Here is a 14,843-nt window from a genome sequence, read left to right on the forward strand (position 1 = left end):
CTTTGCATTATTTGAGGTCTGACCAGTTGTTATTTTCTGCAAATAAATGCTCTAAATGACAATATTTGGAAGAAATGTTGTCAGTAGTTTATAGAATAAAACAAAAATGTTTGCTTTGTTACAGTATGTGTGTTTTTTACATTTGTCTCCTTAACTAAAACTAAAGCTTCTTTCAATCAAGTACTGGTGACTCCTCACTCCTGATACATGCATGGACTGTTGTGAATGAAGGAATGTTTACCAAAACACAGGATAAGGCTGTTTTTCTATCTTTCAGCGCTCTATGCCCCCCCGGTGCCCGCCCCAGGCCCCATGGTTCCCCCAGCTAGCATGTTTGGCAACGTACCCGGGTACGAGGACACTTTATCTGGCGGAGGAGGTAGGTGTCATCATCAGCACCCTCTAAAGATACTCAACATCATCATCGTGGCCATTTTATAATGTCTAAGATTCTTGAAAAACATTTGGGATGTTATTATGAATTTGAGTGAAGTCAGTCTCGTATTATAATGTTATGACTATTGACTGTTTAGAGATGAGCAAAATGTAAAAAACCCTTATGAAGTTATCAAGTGGGATCCCTGAGATCATTCATACCAGGTGAACAACAATAGGATTCATCATAGAGTTTCAGTATGCTTCGTTTTCATATTTAATCATTGATGAAAATATGTTTGAATTACCTAATGCCTTTGTGTCTCTATAGGTGGATATCTCCCCCCACCGATGCCCTTGCACCCGAATCGGGATCCAGAGCCTGCACCCGTACAACAAGACTGGAAGTATTGACCCATCCCTAACATTACATTATGACATGGACACTAGGTTTAGAATGATGTTCCACACACACACACACACACACACACACACACACACACACACACACACACACACACACACACACACACACACACACACACACAGAGAGTAATGGATTGATGTATTCCTTGTTAAATGTGGAGGTAATGTATTGTATGCTATTTGGCAGATGCTTTCATCCAAAGCGACTTACAGTAAGGTAGAGTGAGTTTATACATGTTTGATCCCTGTGTGAATCTAACCTTTTGGATTTCTTGCAACACGGTGTAGGGTGACGTTGCCCCCTAGATGCTTTGTGATTTCCCAACTAGTGGTTAAGGTTAGAAAGGAGGGGAAGCTGATCCTGAATCTGTACCTAGGGGAAACTTCACCCCGGAGCATGCTGTATAGCACTAGCCTTGTGCAACCAGACGGAATGCTATGCTCCCGGGTGGCGCAGTGGTCTAGGGCACTGCATCGCAGTGCTAGCTGCGCAACCAGAGTCTCTGGGTTCGCACCCAGGCTCTGTCGCAGCCGGCCGCAACCGGGAGGTCCGTGGGGCGACGCACAATTGGCATAGCGTCGTCCGGGTTAGGGAGGGTTTGGCCGGTAGGGAGGGTTTGGCCGGTAGGGAGGGTTTGGCCGGTAGGGAGGGTTTGGCCGGTAGGGAGGGTTTGGCCGGTAGGGAGGGTTTGGCCGGTAGGGAGGGTTTGGCCGGTAGGGAGGGTTTGGCCGGTAGGGGGTTTAGCCGGTAGGGAGGGTTTGGCCGGTAGGGGGTTTAGCCGGTAGGGAGGGTTTGGCCGGTAGGGAGGGTTTAGCCGGTAGGGAGGGTTTGGCCGGTAGGGAGGGTTTGGCCGGTAGGGAGGGTTTGGCCGGTAGGGAGGGTTTAGCCGGTAGGGAGGGTTTGGCCGGTAGGGAGGGTTTGGCCGGTAGGGAGGGTTTGGCCGGTAGGGAGGGTTTGGCCGGTAGGGAGGGTTTGGCCGGTAGGGAGGGTTTGGCCGGTAGGGAGGGTTTGGCCGGTAGGGAGGGTTTGGCCGGTAGGGAGGGTTTAGCCGGTAGGGAGGGTTTGGCCGGTAGGGAGGGTTAGGCCGGTAGGGAGGGTTTGGCCGGTAGGGATCCTTGTCTCAGTATGTAAAAAAAATAATAATAATAATAAAATAAAATGTATACGATCTACTCTAAGTCGCTCTGGATAAGAGCGTCTGCTAAATGACTAAAATGTAAATGTAAATGTTTGTGAGATCATTCTGCTTTAACAAGGCTAACATCATTTTGGATCAAAATTGTCTCAGGCCCGGGAGTGAAGTTTCCCGTAGGTACAGATCTAGAATGAGCTTCCCCTCTCTAATCCTAACCTTGAATATTAGTGGGGAAAATGCTAAATTGACCCAAGATTATTCTCTTAGACAATGTTGGGCGTTTTGCTCTGTCATCATGGCCTACCAGTCTGGACGACCATGTCTTTGTTCATTGATTAAATCTGTAGAGGACAGGGCACCATTAAGGGCTTTCCAGACACGAAGTGGAGGTGGATTGATTTTCAATAGAAAATCAGATAGAATTCTTGACCAGAAACTTGGGGTACTACAACAAGAGGTGTCGTCTTGCAATGACTAAGGGTGTCAACAATGCATTACCAGAATGGCAGTCAGGCTAGAGAAAGGGTGTCAACAATGCATTACCACATAGGCAGTCAGGCTAGAGAAAGGGTGTCAACAATGCATTACCACATAGGCAGTCAGGCTAGAGAAAGGGTGTCAACAATGCATTATCAGAATGGCAGTCAGGCTAGAGAAAGGGTGTCAACAATGCATTACCAGAATGGCAGTCAGGCTAGAGAAAGGGTGTCAACAATGCATTACCAGATAGGCAGTCAGGCTAGAGAAAGGGTGTCAACAATGCATTACCAGATAGGCAGTCAGGCTAAACAAAGGGTGTCAACAATGCATTACCAGATAGGCAGTCAGGCTAGAGAAAGGGTGTCAACAATGCATTACCAGCCAACCCTGTTCTGGTGTGTCATCTTGATGAGGCTCACCTTCTCTCATATTGTCTAGCATCCCCTCCATCACTGAAGATGTGGCGCGGGAGCGTTTTATAATGTACGCGTCTGGTTACTGCTGCTATAACAATGCCCCCGCCAAGGATGGAGTGATCACTAACATGCAGGCGTTCAACACCTATCGGGTAACAGACCGTCCATCTTTTCTTTTCAGTACATGTATTATTATAATGACTTAATATGTTTGTAGAATTAAGTACATTAAAACAATGTGTTGTTTCTTTTTCATGCTTAAAGAGGACAATATGTCAGGTGGAGCTACTGTTTTGCTCTCATCGCTAAACCCCCCCCCCCCCCCCCCCCCCCAATAATAGGGAAAATAAACTGATGCCCCACAACCTTATGTGCTTATTGTGTTTTTACTGTCCACAGTACCGTTTGGAGACATTCACAGAGTCTAGATCTACAGAGTGGGCCACCAAGCCTTATGAAGGTAAACTACACTACCCATCATGCTCCCTACCAGTTCTTGGTTCATCCCCAGAACTTGGTAAACTACACTACCCATCATGCTCCCTACCAGAACTTGGTTCTTTCAGATACTTTGAGCGTTTGATTGAGTTGCCTGGGAGTGTCAGATGAGCGGGGTTTGTACTTCTGGGACTATGCCATTGATACCGTTGTGCCAGGCAAGCTCAGTCAAGTGCAGGGAAAACTATTTGAAAGAAAACCGATATTATTTGAACCCAGGTCTGCTTATAGTCATTACCATCTGTCCTTATATTCTTTCCCATTCAGGATCTCAGCAGTCCTTATGGATCCATTCAGGATCTCAGCAGTCCTTATGGATCCATTCAGGATCTCAGCAGTCCTTATGGATCCATTCAGGATCTCAGCAGTCCTTATGGATCCATTCAGGATCTCAGCAGTCCTTATGGATCCATTCAGGATCTCAGCAGTCCTTATGGATCTAACCATAACTTGTGTTTCCTGTACCTGACAGGTGAACCAGCAGACTTCTACACACAGACTGCCCCCCGGCCGTGGGAAATCGCAGTGACAGGTCCCTCCCTGTTCCAAAACCACGAGGAGAACATAAAAGTCCCTTACACATCATCTAACAAGGTGTTTGTCTGTCTGTTTGAATCACAAAGGGTTATTTTCTATTGTGGCTGTATTCCAGGTTTGACTATAATTGGCCAGGAATGGACAGATTAGTCATATTTTTTTTTCGGACTTATTCTAAGAATAGATCAACAAGTAAGCTACAAGAGAGGGTAAGATGTATGAGTGAGGTTTGGTTTGATGACGCTGTCTCTGTTTGTGCAGCCCTGCCACACTTGTAGTGCCTCTGGAAAGATGCCCTGCCATGAGTGCAATGGGTCTGGAACGGTAAGAACGCACACACACACGCACACACACACACACACACACACACACACACACACACACACACACACACACACACACACACACACACACACACACACACACACACACACACCTCTTTACAATTATCCATTGATTCTTCATTTAGAAAGCTTGTTGGGTCTGCAATGGATCTGGCAGACGGGGAGGAGATAGTCCCTGCAGCCAATGCAATCAAAGAGGAAAGGAGAAGTAAGTCATTCATTCATTCATTTTGAAATAATAATACAATGACAAAATACACTCTTCAAATCAATCTGCCTCTTTTTAAGGTGTACAGTACAGACATCTATACAGACTTATCTTATTGACTTGATGTTGTTTGTGTCTCTAGCTGCTCTAAATGTCATGGTAACGGGACTAAAGAATGTGAGACCTGCAAGGGCAAGCGGCAACTGTTGACCTACATCAACCTTAAAGTCGAGTGGTGAGTCCTTGGGATTTTTAAAATAAAATTATAAACTCATTAAGAGATTTATAATAAAAGTGTACATTTTTTAAGAAATGTTTTTATAAAATTGTCAACTTTGACATGTTCATCAAATTGTGAAGTTAGTAAGATATTTTTTATAAAATTGAAAACTTATGAAGAGATTTTTAGTAAAATATTTTTTTAACGGTACACTTAATAATATATTTTTTGTAAAATTGTAAAAAAAAAAAAAAGGTAACATTTGTTTACTTATTAAGAGATTTATAGTAAACATTTAAACTTATTAAGATATTTTTTGTATAGTTATATACAAAGAGATTCATTTAGAGACACAGAACAAAAATGATTGAATATGCAAAGTTGATTGTAATTGTAACTGCAACGCAATATGCACTTTTCCTAATGTGTTCACAATTTATCGTTTTTAGTTTATTTAAGTTGAATGGTGAGTTATGAGGTACACATGTTTCTGTAAATCATATCTTCTTATTAAGAGAGGATGGTTCGGAAACCAGAAAGGGTCATAAAATTTGGTATACAAATGGTGTACAACCATTTTATTATTTCAGGAAGGATAATGTTGAGGACTATGTTATTATTTCAGGAAGGATAATGTTGAGGACTATGTTATTATTTCAGGAAGGATAATGTCGAGGACTATGTTATTATTTCAGGAAGGATAATGTTGAGGACTATGTTATTATTTCAGGAAGGATAATGTCGACGACTATGCTATTATTTCAGGAAGGATAATGTCGAGGACTATGTTATTATTTCAGGAAGGATAATGTCGAGGACTATGTTATTATTTCAGGAAGGATAATGTCGAGGACTGATATTATTTCAGGAAGGATAATGTCGAGGACTGATATTATTTCAGGAAGGATAATGTTGAGGATTTTGTTGTTATTTCAGGAAGAATAATGTTGAAGACTATGTTGTGGAGCAGAACAGTGGGCTGGAGGTTAACAATCTGAGCGATGTGACGGGAAAGACACTCTTCAAAAACGCCCAGTACATGGTAAGGAAGGAACAAAACAGACTGGGTGTATTCATTAGTGATCACCGTAGCAAAAATGCTTTCCAACCAAACATTTTTTGCAATAAAAACAAACATTTCTTATTGGACATGTTTTGACCCTGCTTTACAAGGTCAGTCCCTCCTGGAAACCATTTAAAAACGTTGAAATGTCTCTCTGCTCCCTTGCTTAACTACAACTTCTGTTTAAGAACAAAACAGAACTCAACAGCTTTTAAGTCATGTGGCAGAGCGTTTAAACGGTTTTCGTTCCAAAATGTTTTACTACAGTGCAAAACGTTTGCCCTTGTTAGGTTCCCCTTGTAAACTAAGCAACACGTGACATTTTAGTATTTTTTTTCTATTGGTTAAAAAATTGTTTTATATTCTCTGACATATTACGGAAATGTTGTGTGACATCATCACATTCCTCTGTTCATCAGCTGTATCCAGTGTATGGCTTCCCAGATCCGTCTTTATCCCAGGCTTCAGACCGTTTGGTTAGAGAACACCAGGCTAAATACTCCCAGAACTCTCGCATCCTTCAACAGGTACAATATTTGTTATACCAGCGGTTCTCAAACCTCTGGGACCCGCAGCCGTTCCATGTATTTGAACTATTCCAAAAGTAGCGCACCTAATTCAAGTTGTAAACGAATTATCAAGCCCTTGACTAGTTGAATCAAGTGAGTTAGTTCAGGACTACAACCGAGGAGAGGTTTGAGAACCACTGTGTTACAGTAACAGGTACAGTACAGGCAACTTTACAAGCAGAAGTTATAATATTTGTACACAGGATATGACAACATCTGTTAGCCATGTTTCTCAACTTTAAACCCTTTTGGGGGTGGTTTTCCGGACACTGATTAAGCCTATTACTGAACTTAAAAGTAAACTCGTTGGAGAATCTTCATTTAAAATGCATTTTAGTCCCGGATTAGGCTTCATCTGTGTACAGGAAACCAGGAAACTGCCCCTTTGAGCCCCGTACTGCTTATTGATCATCACCTGTCGATCAACTAATAAGATAAATGGTCTCACTCTTCTGTTGTTGTTTCAGCAACAAACCATCGAGTTGATTCCCATCACCAAGGTGACCTACAAGTGGAAGGGAGGCATCCATGTTTACTATATCTATGGGAACGAACACCAGGTCAAAGTTCCTGACTACCCTGCCACCTGCTGCTGCTCTATCATGTAACCAGTCAAGCCAGCCAGCCAGCCAGCCAGCCAGCCAGCCACTTAACCATACCCCTTTTGGTGGATGCGTCACCAGGCCAGCCCAATACAGCTTGCCTTGACTCGACTTAGTTCAGCTCAGTATGAAAAAAGGTTGTGTTTATCAGTTAGCTAGCTAGTTAGTTAGTTAGCTAGTTAGTTAGTTAGCTAGTTAGTTAGGTAGGTATTGTAGGTAGTTCTTTAGGGCCTTTTACCCTCTCAGGTGTTTAGGGCTAAGTGTATTCTGATCAGTATACTTCATGTTGTTGTTTATTTTTATAATAATTAATGCAGCCCTGGAATTTCAGGAATTTGTTTTTTGTTTCAACTTTCAATTTTTCACAAGTAAATTACTTTATGCAAATATCTTTTTTTTATTGTTCAGAAATGTGGTGGGTACTCTCTTCGTTCGCTGGACTTTATCCTGCTAACTGTTCCAAATGTCCGAACTGAATTTGATAAAAGGTATTTTATGTACACTGCGCCATCGTCTTGGAACACCTTATAAAATAATTTTAAACTAGAAGAACTTGTCCCGATTGGTGTTTTTTAAATCACTGATGAAGGATTTTGAGGCTGATTCCCTGACCTGTCAATGTTTTTAATTTGCTGTTTTTGATTTTGTTATACTCTTGTGAATTCTATGGTCTTTACTAGATTACTTGTAGTTTTTCATGTTTGTCTGTAATTTTTGTAATGACTTGGTGCTGCCTATCTTGGCCAGGACGCTCTTGAAAAATAGATTTTAAATCTCAATGAGCCCTTCCTGGTTAAATAAAGGTTAAATACAAAATAAAATAAATATAGAAAAACTAAAGGCTATTGAAAGGAAATTGCTGCATTTCTGATTCCTTCTTGTTACATATACTTCAGTACAGTCAATAAAGAGCAAATGTGTTATTCTTATTATATAATGAAATACTGATTTATGTGAAAAATCATTCAAACTTCAAAGAGAAAAGTTCATTTACAGTGGGGAGAACAAGTATTTGATACACTGCCGATTTTGCAGGTTTTCCTACTTACAAAGCATGTAGAGGTCTGTAATTTTTTATCATAGGTACACTTCAACTGTGAGAGACGGAATCTAAAACAAAAATCCAGAAATTCACATTGTATGATTTGTAAGTAATTCATTTGCATTTTATTATTTGTCTGGGTAGCCATTTGATTAGATGTTCAGGAGTCTTATGTCTTGGGGGTAGAAGCTGTTTAGAAGCCTCATGGACCTAGACTTGGTGCTCCGGTACCGCTTGCCATGCAGTAGCAGAGAGAGTCTATGACTAGGGTGGCTTGAGTCTTTGACAATTTTTAGGGCCTGACACTGCCTGGTATAGAGGTCCTGGATGGCAGGAAGCTTGGCCCCGGTGATGTACTGGGCCGTACGCACCCTACCCTCTGTAGTGCCTTGAGGTTGGAGGCCGAGCAGTTGACATACCAGGCAGTGATGCAACCAGTCAGGATGCTCTCGATGGTGCAGCTGTAGAACCTTTTGAGGATCTGAGGACCCATGCCAAATCTTTTCAGTCTCCTGAGGGGGAATAGGTTTTGTCGTGTCCTCTTCAGGACTGTCTTGGTGTCCTTTGACCATGTTAGTTTGTTGGTGATGTGGACACCAAGGAACTTGAAGCTCTCAACCTGCTCCACTACAGCCCCGTCGATGAGAATGGGGGCGTGCTCGGTCCTCCTTTTCCTGTAGTCCACAATCATCTCCTTTGTCTTGATCACGTTGAGGGAGAGGTTGCTGTCCTTGCATCACACGGCCAGGTCTCTGACCTCCTACGTATAGGCTGTCTTGTCGGTGTTCAGGCCTACCACTGTTGTGTCATCAGCAAACTTAATGATGGTGTTGGCGTCGTGCCTGGCCGTGCAGTCATGAGAGAACAGGAAGTACAGGAGGGGACTGAGCACGTACCCCTGAGGGGCTCCTGTGTTGACGATCAGCGGGGCGGATGTGTTGTCACCTACCCTTACCACCTGGGACCGGCCCGCCAGGAAGTTCAGGATCCAGTTGCAGAGGGAGGTATTTACGGGGACATTATCATGCTGGAACAGGAAAGGGCCTTCCCCAAACTGTTGCAACAAAGTTGGGAGCACAGAATCGTCTAGAATGTCATTGTTCGCTGTAGGTTTAAGATTTCCCTACACTGGAACTAAGGGGCCTAGCCCGAACAATAAAAAATTATTCCTCCTCTACCAAACTTTACAGTTGGCACTATGCATTGGGGCAGGAGGCGTTCTCCTGGCATCCGCCAAACCCAGATTCGTGCGTCTGACTGCCAGATGGCGAAGCGTAATTCATCACTTCAGAGAATGCGTTTCCACTGCTCCAGAGTCCAATGGCGGCAAGCTTTACACCACTCCAGCCGACGCTTGGCATTGCGCATGGTGATCTTAGGCTTGTGTGCGGCTGCTCGGCCATGGAAACACAGTTCTTGTGCTGACGTTGCTTCCAGAGGCAGTTTGGAACTCGGTAGTGAGTGTTGCAACCGAGGACAGACATTTTTTTACACGCTACGTGCTTCAGCACTCAGCAGTCCCATTCTGTGAGCTTGTGTAGTCTACCACTTTGCAGCTGAGCCATTGTTGCTGCTAGATGTTTCCACTTCACGATAACAGCACTTACAGTTGACTGGGGCAGCTCTATCAGGTCACGTTGAAAGACCCTGAGCTCTTCAGTAAGGCCATTCTACTGCCAATGTTTGTCTATGGAGATTGCATGGCGGTGTGCTCGATTTTATACACCTGTCAGCAACCAGTGCAGCTGAAATAGCCGAAGCCACTAATTTTAAGGCTTGTCTACATACTTTTGGCCAGGTAGTTCTGTCTGCGTCTGCTTTTTCCTTGTATACAGTAGGCCTGCAACACCTTCACAAAGTATTCATACCCCTTGACTTATTCCATATTTTGTTGTGTTACAGCCTGACTTCAAAATGAATAAAACACAAACGGTCTTAACCATCGACACACAATACCCCATAATGACAAAGTGAAAACATGTTTTTAGAAATTGTGATAGAAATGTTACTGTGTGTATGTGATCGTATGTTTAGCATTCTGCTGCTTTTGTAATGACCCGTCTTGGTTGGGTTCATGCTAGTGACTGGTTGACTGCACAGAGGAAACAACACAATCAACTCATAAGCAATTTGGCAGAACATTGCTCTGGGAACTACAACGTGTGACACAATATCTCAGCTTCAAGGTAAGAAGCCTGGTATGGTATCAGTTAGTCACATACAGGAACCAACCATGCTTATTGCAAACAGGATGCACGTTTTGGAACAATTTTTTGCTGTACAGGCTTCCTTCTTTTCACTCTGTCAATTAGGTTAGCATTGTGGAGTTACTACAATGTTGGTACTACAATGTTGTTGATCTATCCTCAGTTTTCTCCTATCAGTCATTATTAAACTGTAACTGTTTTAAAGTCACCATTGGCTTCATGGTGAAATCCCTGAGCGGTTTCCTTCCTCTCCGGCAACTGAGTTAGGAAGGATGCCTGTATCTTTGTAGTGACTGGGTGTATTGATAAACCATCCAAAGTGTAATTAATAACTTCAACATGCTCAAAGAGATATTCAATGTCTGCTTACCAACAGGCGCCCGTCTTTGTGAGGCATTAGAAAACCCCCGTTGTCTTTGTGGTTAAATCTGTGTTTGAAATTCACTGCTCGACTGTACCCCTCTGTGTGGGGTACAGAGATGAGGTAGTCATTCAAAAATCATTTTAACACTATTTCACACTATGCAACTTATTATGTGACTTGTTAAGCACATTTTTACTTCTGAATTTATTTAGGATTGCCATAACAAAGGGGTTGACATTTCAGCTTTTCATTTTTTATTTAAAAAAATTCATATGTAACATTTTTCTACTTTGACATTATGGGGTATTGTGTGTAGGCCTGTGACACAACATATCAATGTAAACCCTGTTAAGGCTGTAACAAAACAAAATGGGGAAAGAGTCAAGGGGTTTGAATAATTTCTGAAGACACTGTACATCCTCTTGGTTTTGTGCTGCAGTATGGGTCCTGCTTTTCAGACCACTCTTCCATCTCTATTCTATTGGATTATCTTTCACTTAACTTAACTCTCTGTCTCAGTGATGTATTTTTAGGCACATTGTATGAATGCTAATCAAGCTTTACTTCCTAGCCTTCTCCTGCTGCCATCCGTTATCACAGTGTGTTGATCTAGGGCTAAGCATGGATCTAGCAACACCAAGGTTACAGGTTTAATTCCTGCAGAGATCACACATACACATGCTAAATATGCTTTTGTCCTTACTGTAAATTGAATAGGATAAAGGCCTCTGGTAACTGACATGTTACAGTATATATATTATCTTAAATCCACATCTCATAACAGTGCACTACTTTTGAACAGAGCTGTATAGGCCCTGGTTATAAGTAGGTGGTGCTGTGTAGTGCACTACTTTTGAACAGAGCTGTATAGGCCCTGGTTATAAGTAGGTGGTGCTGTGTAGTGCACTACTTTTGAACAGAGCTGTATAGGCCCTGGTTATTAGTAGGTGGTGCTGTGTAGTGCACTACTTTTGAACAGAGCTGTATAGGCCCTGGTTATTAGTAGGTGGTGCTGTGTAGTGCACTACTTTTGAACAGAGCTGTATAGGCCCTGGTTATTAGTAGGTGGTGCTGTGTATTGCACTACTTTTGAACAGAGCTGTATAGGCCCTGGTTATAAGTAGGTGGTGCTGTGTAGTGCACTACTTTTGAACAGAGCTGTATAGGCCCTGGTTATAAGTAGGTGGTGCTGTGTAGTGCACTACTTTTGAACAGAGCTGTATAGGCCCTGGAATGGAATTATATTGCCACGTTTCCCTTTGATTCTTACACATGGGTATCAAATCACTGTGCATGATGTTTTGCGCAAACGTATAACAAAGGCGCCTAAGTATTACACACTGTATTGTGTTCTGTACTAAGTACTACACACTGTATTGTGTCATATACTAAGTACTACACACTGTATTGTGTCATATACTAAGTACTACACACTGTATTGTGTTCTGTACAAAGTACTACACACTGTATTGTGTCATATACTAAGTACTACACACTGTATTGTGTTCTGTACTAAGTACTACACACTGTATTGTGTTCTGTACTAAGTACTACACACTGTATTGTGTTCTGTACTAAGTATTACATACTCTTTGTGTCCTGTACTAAGTACTACACCCTGTATTGTGTCCTGTACTAAGTACTACACACTGTATTGTGTCATATACTAAGTACTACACACTGTATTGTGTCATATACTAAGTACTACACACTGTATTGTGTCATATACTAAGTACTACACACTGTATTGTGTCATATACTAAGTACTACACATTGTATTGTGTTCTGTACTAAGTACTACACACTGTATTGTGTTCTGTACTAAGTACTACACACTGTATTGTGTTCTGTACTAAGTACTACACACTGTATTGTGTTCTGTACTAAGTACTACATACTATTTGTGTCCTGTACTAAGTACTACACACTGTATTGTGTTCTGTACTAAGTACTACACCCTGTATTGTGTCCTGTACTGGGTACTACACACTGTACTGTGTTCTGTACTAAGTACTACACACTCTTTGTGTCCTGTACTAAGTACTACACACTGTATTGTGTTCTGTACTAAGTACTACACACTGTATTGTGTCCTGTACTAAGTACTACGGTCACGCCCTGACCATAGTTTGCTTTGTATGTTTCTATGTTTTGTTTGGTCAGGGTGTGATCTGAGTGGGCATTCTATGTTGTATGTCTAGTTTGTCTATTTCTATGTGTTTGGCCTGATATGGTTCTCAGAGGCAGGTGTTAGTCGTTGTCTCTGATTGAGAACCATATTTAGCTAGCCTGTTTTGTATTGTGGGTTGTGGGTGATTGTTCCTGTTCCTGTGTTCCTGTGTTTGGTGTTCACTATTCGGGACTGTTGCGTCTTCGTTCATTTGTCGGTTTATTGTTTTGTTCTTGGTTTCAAGTATTCTAATTAAAATGAATACACACCACGTTGCATTTTGGTCCTCCTCTCTTTCGTCCGACGAAGAACGTGACAGAATCACCCACCACCAAAGGACCAAGCAGCGTGGTAACGGGCAGCAGCAGCGATCGCAGGACTCCTGGACCTGGCAGGAGATTCTGGACGGCAAGGGACCCTGGGCACAGGCTGGAGAATATCGCCGCCCCAAGGCTGAGCTGGAGGCAGCGAAAGCGGAGAGGCGGCGGTATGAGGAAGCAGCACGAAAGCACGGCTGGAAGCCAGAGAGGCAGCCCCAAAAATTTCTTGGGGGGGGCACACGGGGAGTGTGGCTAAGTCAGGTAGGAGACCTGAGCCAACTCCCCGTGCTTACAGTGGAGAGAGAGGGACCGGGCAGGCACCGTGTTATGCCGTGAGGCAGAGTGCGCAGGCAGAGCCCGGTGCGGCACATAGCAGCGCCTCGTATCGGCCGGGCTAGAGTGGGCATCGAGCCAGGTGCCATGAAGCCGGCTCAGCGCATCTGGTCTCCAGTGCGTCTCCTCGGGCCGGGGTACATGGCACCAGCCCTACGCATGGTGTCCCCGGTTCACCAGCACAGCCCAGTGCAGGCTATTCCACCTCGCCGCACTGGCCTGGCTACGAGTAGCATTCAGCCAGGTAGGGTTGGGCAGGATTGGTGCTCGAGACCTCCAGTGCGCCTTCACGGTCCGGTCTATCCGGTGCCACCTCCACGCATCAGCCCTCCGCACCAGGCTGTCTCTCCGTCTCCTCACTACAGGTGCTCCCGCCTGCTCAGCGCCGCCTGAGTCTCCCTCCTGTCCAGCGCCGCCTGAGTCTCCCTCCTGTCCAGCGCCGCCTGAGTCTCCCTCCTGTCCAGCGCCGCCTGAGTCTCCCTCCTGTCCAGCGCCGCCTGAGTCTCCCTCCTGTCCAGCGCCGCCTGAGTCTCCCTCCTGTCCAGCGCCGCCTGAGTCTCCCTCCTGTCCAGCGCCGCCTGAGTCTCCCTCCTGTCCAGCGCCGCCAGAGTCTCCCTCCTGTCCAGCGCCGCCTGAGTCTCCCTCCTGTCCAGCGCCGCCTGAGTCTCCCTCCTGTCCAGCGCCGCCAGAGTCTCCCTCCAGTCCAGCGCCGCCAGAGTCTCCCTCCAGTCCAGCGCCGCCAGAGTCTCCCTCCAGTCCAGCGCCGCCAGAGTCTCCCTCCAGTCCAGCGCCGCCAGAGTCTCCCTCCAGTCCAGCGCCGCCAGAGTCTCCCTCCAGTCCAGCGCCGCCAGAGTCTCCCTCCAGTCCAGCGCCGCCAGAGTCTCCCTCCAGTCCAGCGCCGCCAGAGTCTCCCTCCAGTCCTGAGCCGCCAGAGCCTCCCGTCTGTCCTGAGCCGCCCCTCAGTCCAGTGGGGCCCTTTATTAGGGTTCCCAGTCCAAGGTCGGCGGCGAGGGACGCCGCTCCAAAGAGGTTACTGAAGCGGGCAATGACTATGGTGGAGTGGGGTCTACGTCCCGCGCCAGAGCCTCCACCGCGGACAGATGCCCACCCAGACCGTCCCCTATAGGTTTAGGTTTTGCGGCCGGAGTCCGCACCTTAGGGGGGGGGGGGGGGGGTACTGTCACGCCCTGACCATAGTTTGCTTTGTATGTTTCTATGTTTTGTTTGGTCAGGGTGTGATCTGAGTGGGCATTCTATGTTGTATGTCTAGTTTGTCTATTTCTATGTGTTTGGCCTGATATGGTTCTCAATCAGAGGCAGGTGTTAGTCGTTGTCTCTGATTGGGAACCATATTTAGGTACCCTGTTTTGTATTGTGGGTTGTGGGTGATTGTTCCTGTTCCTGTGTTTGGTGTTCACTATTCGGGACTGTTGCGTCTTCGTTCATTTGTCGGTTTATTGTTTTGTTCTTGGTTTCAAGTATTCGAATTCAAATGAATACACACCACGCTGCACTTTGGTCCTCCTGTACTAG

General features: G+C 44.6%; 1 protein-coding gene across 1 annotated transcript; it reads left to right on the forward strand.

Annotated features, from left to right (window-relative positions):
• The first annotated feature begins 210 nt into the window (after positions 1-210).
• Positions 211-7,714, forward strand: LOC139536356 (protein SSUH2 homolog). Its single transcript, XM_071336829.1, has 11 exons — positions 211-379; positions 707-782; positions 2,856-2,985; positions 3,233-3,293; positions 3,804-3,925; positions 4,130-4,192; positions 4,338-4,420; positions 4,563-4,655; positions 5,577-5,682; positions 6,123-6,230; positions 6,740-7,714. The coding sequence occupies exons 1-11, from the start codon at positions 226-228 to the stop codon at positions 6,878-6,880; spliced, it is 1,137 nt and encodes a 378-aa protein (XP_071192930.1). The 5' UTR covers positions 211-225; the 3' UTR covers positions 6,881-7,714.
• Positions 7,715-14,843: the final 7,129 nt, after the last annotated feature.

This window comes from Salvelinus alpinus, chromosome 12 (genome assembly GCF_045679555.1).
Source record: "Salvelinus alpinus chromosome 12, SLU_Salpinus.1, whole genome shotgun sequence".
NCBI lineage: Eukaryota > Metazoa > Chordata > Actinopteri > Salmoniformes > Salmonidae > Salvelinus > Salvelinus alpinus.

Excerpts from the sequence above, each read along its gene's own strand:
- LOC139536356 (XM_071336829.1), top strand. The coding sequence starts at position 226 with ATGAAGGAATGTTTACCAAAACACAGGATAAGGCTGTTTTTCTATCTT. Across the intron at positions 4,656-5,576 it reads ATCAACCTTAAAGTCGAGTG|GAAGAATAATGTTGAAGACT; the intron begins GTGAGTCCTTGG and ends TTGTTATTTCAG. Across the intron at positions 5,683-6,122 it reads TCAAAAACGCCCAGTACATG|CTGTATCCAGTGTATGGCTT; the intron begins GTAAGGAAGGAA and ends TCTGTTCATCAG.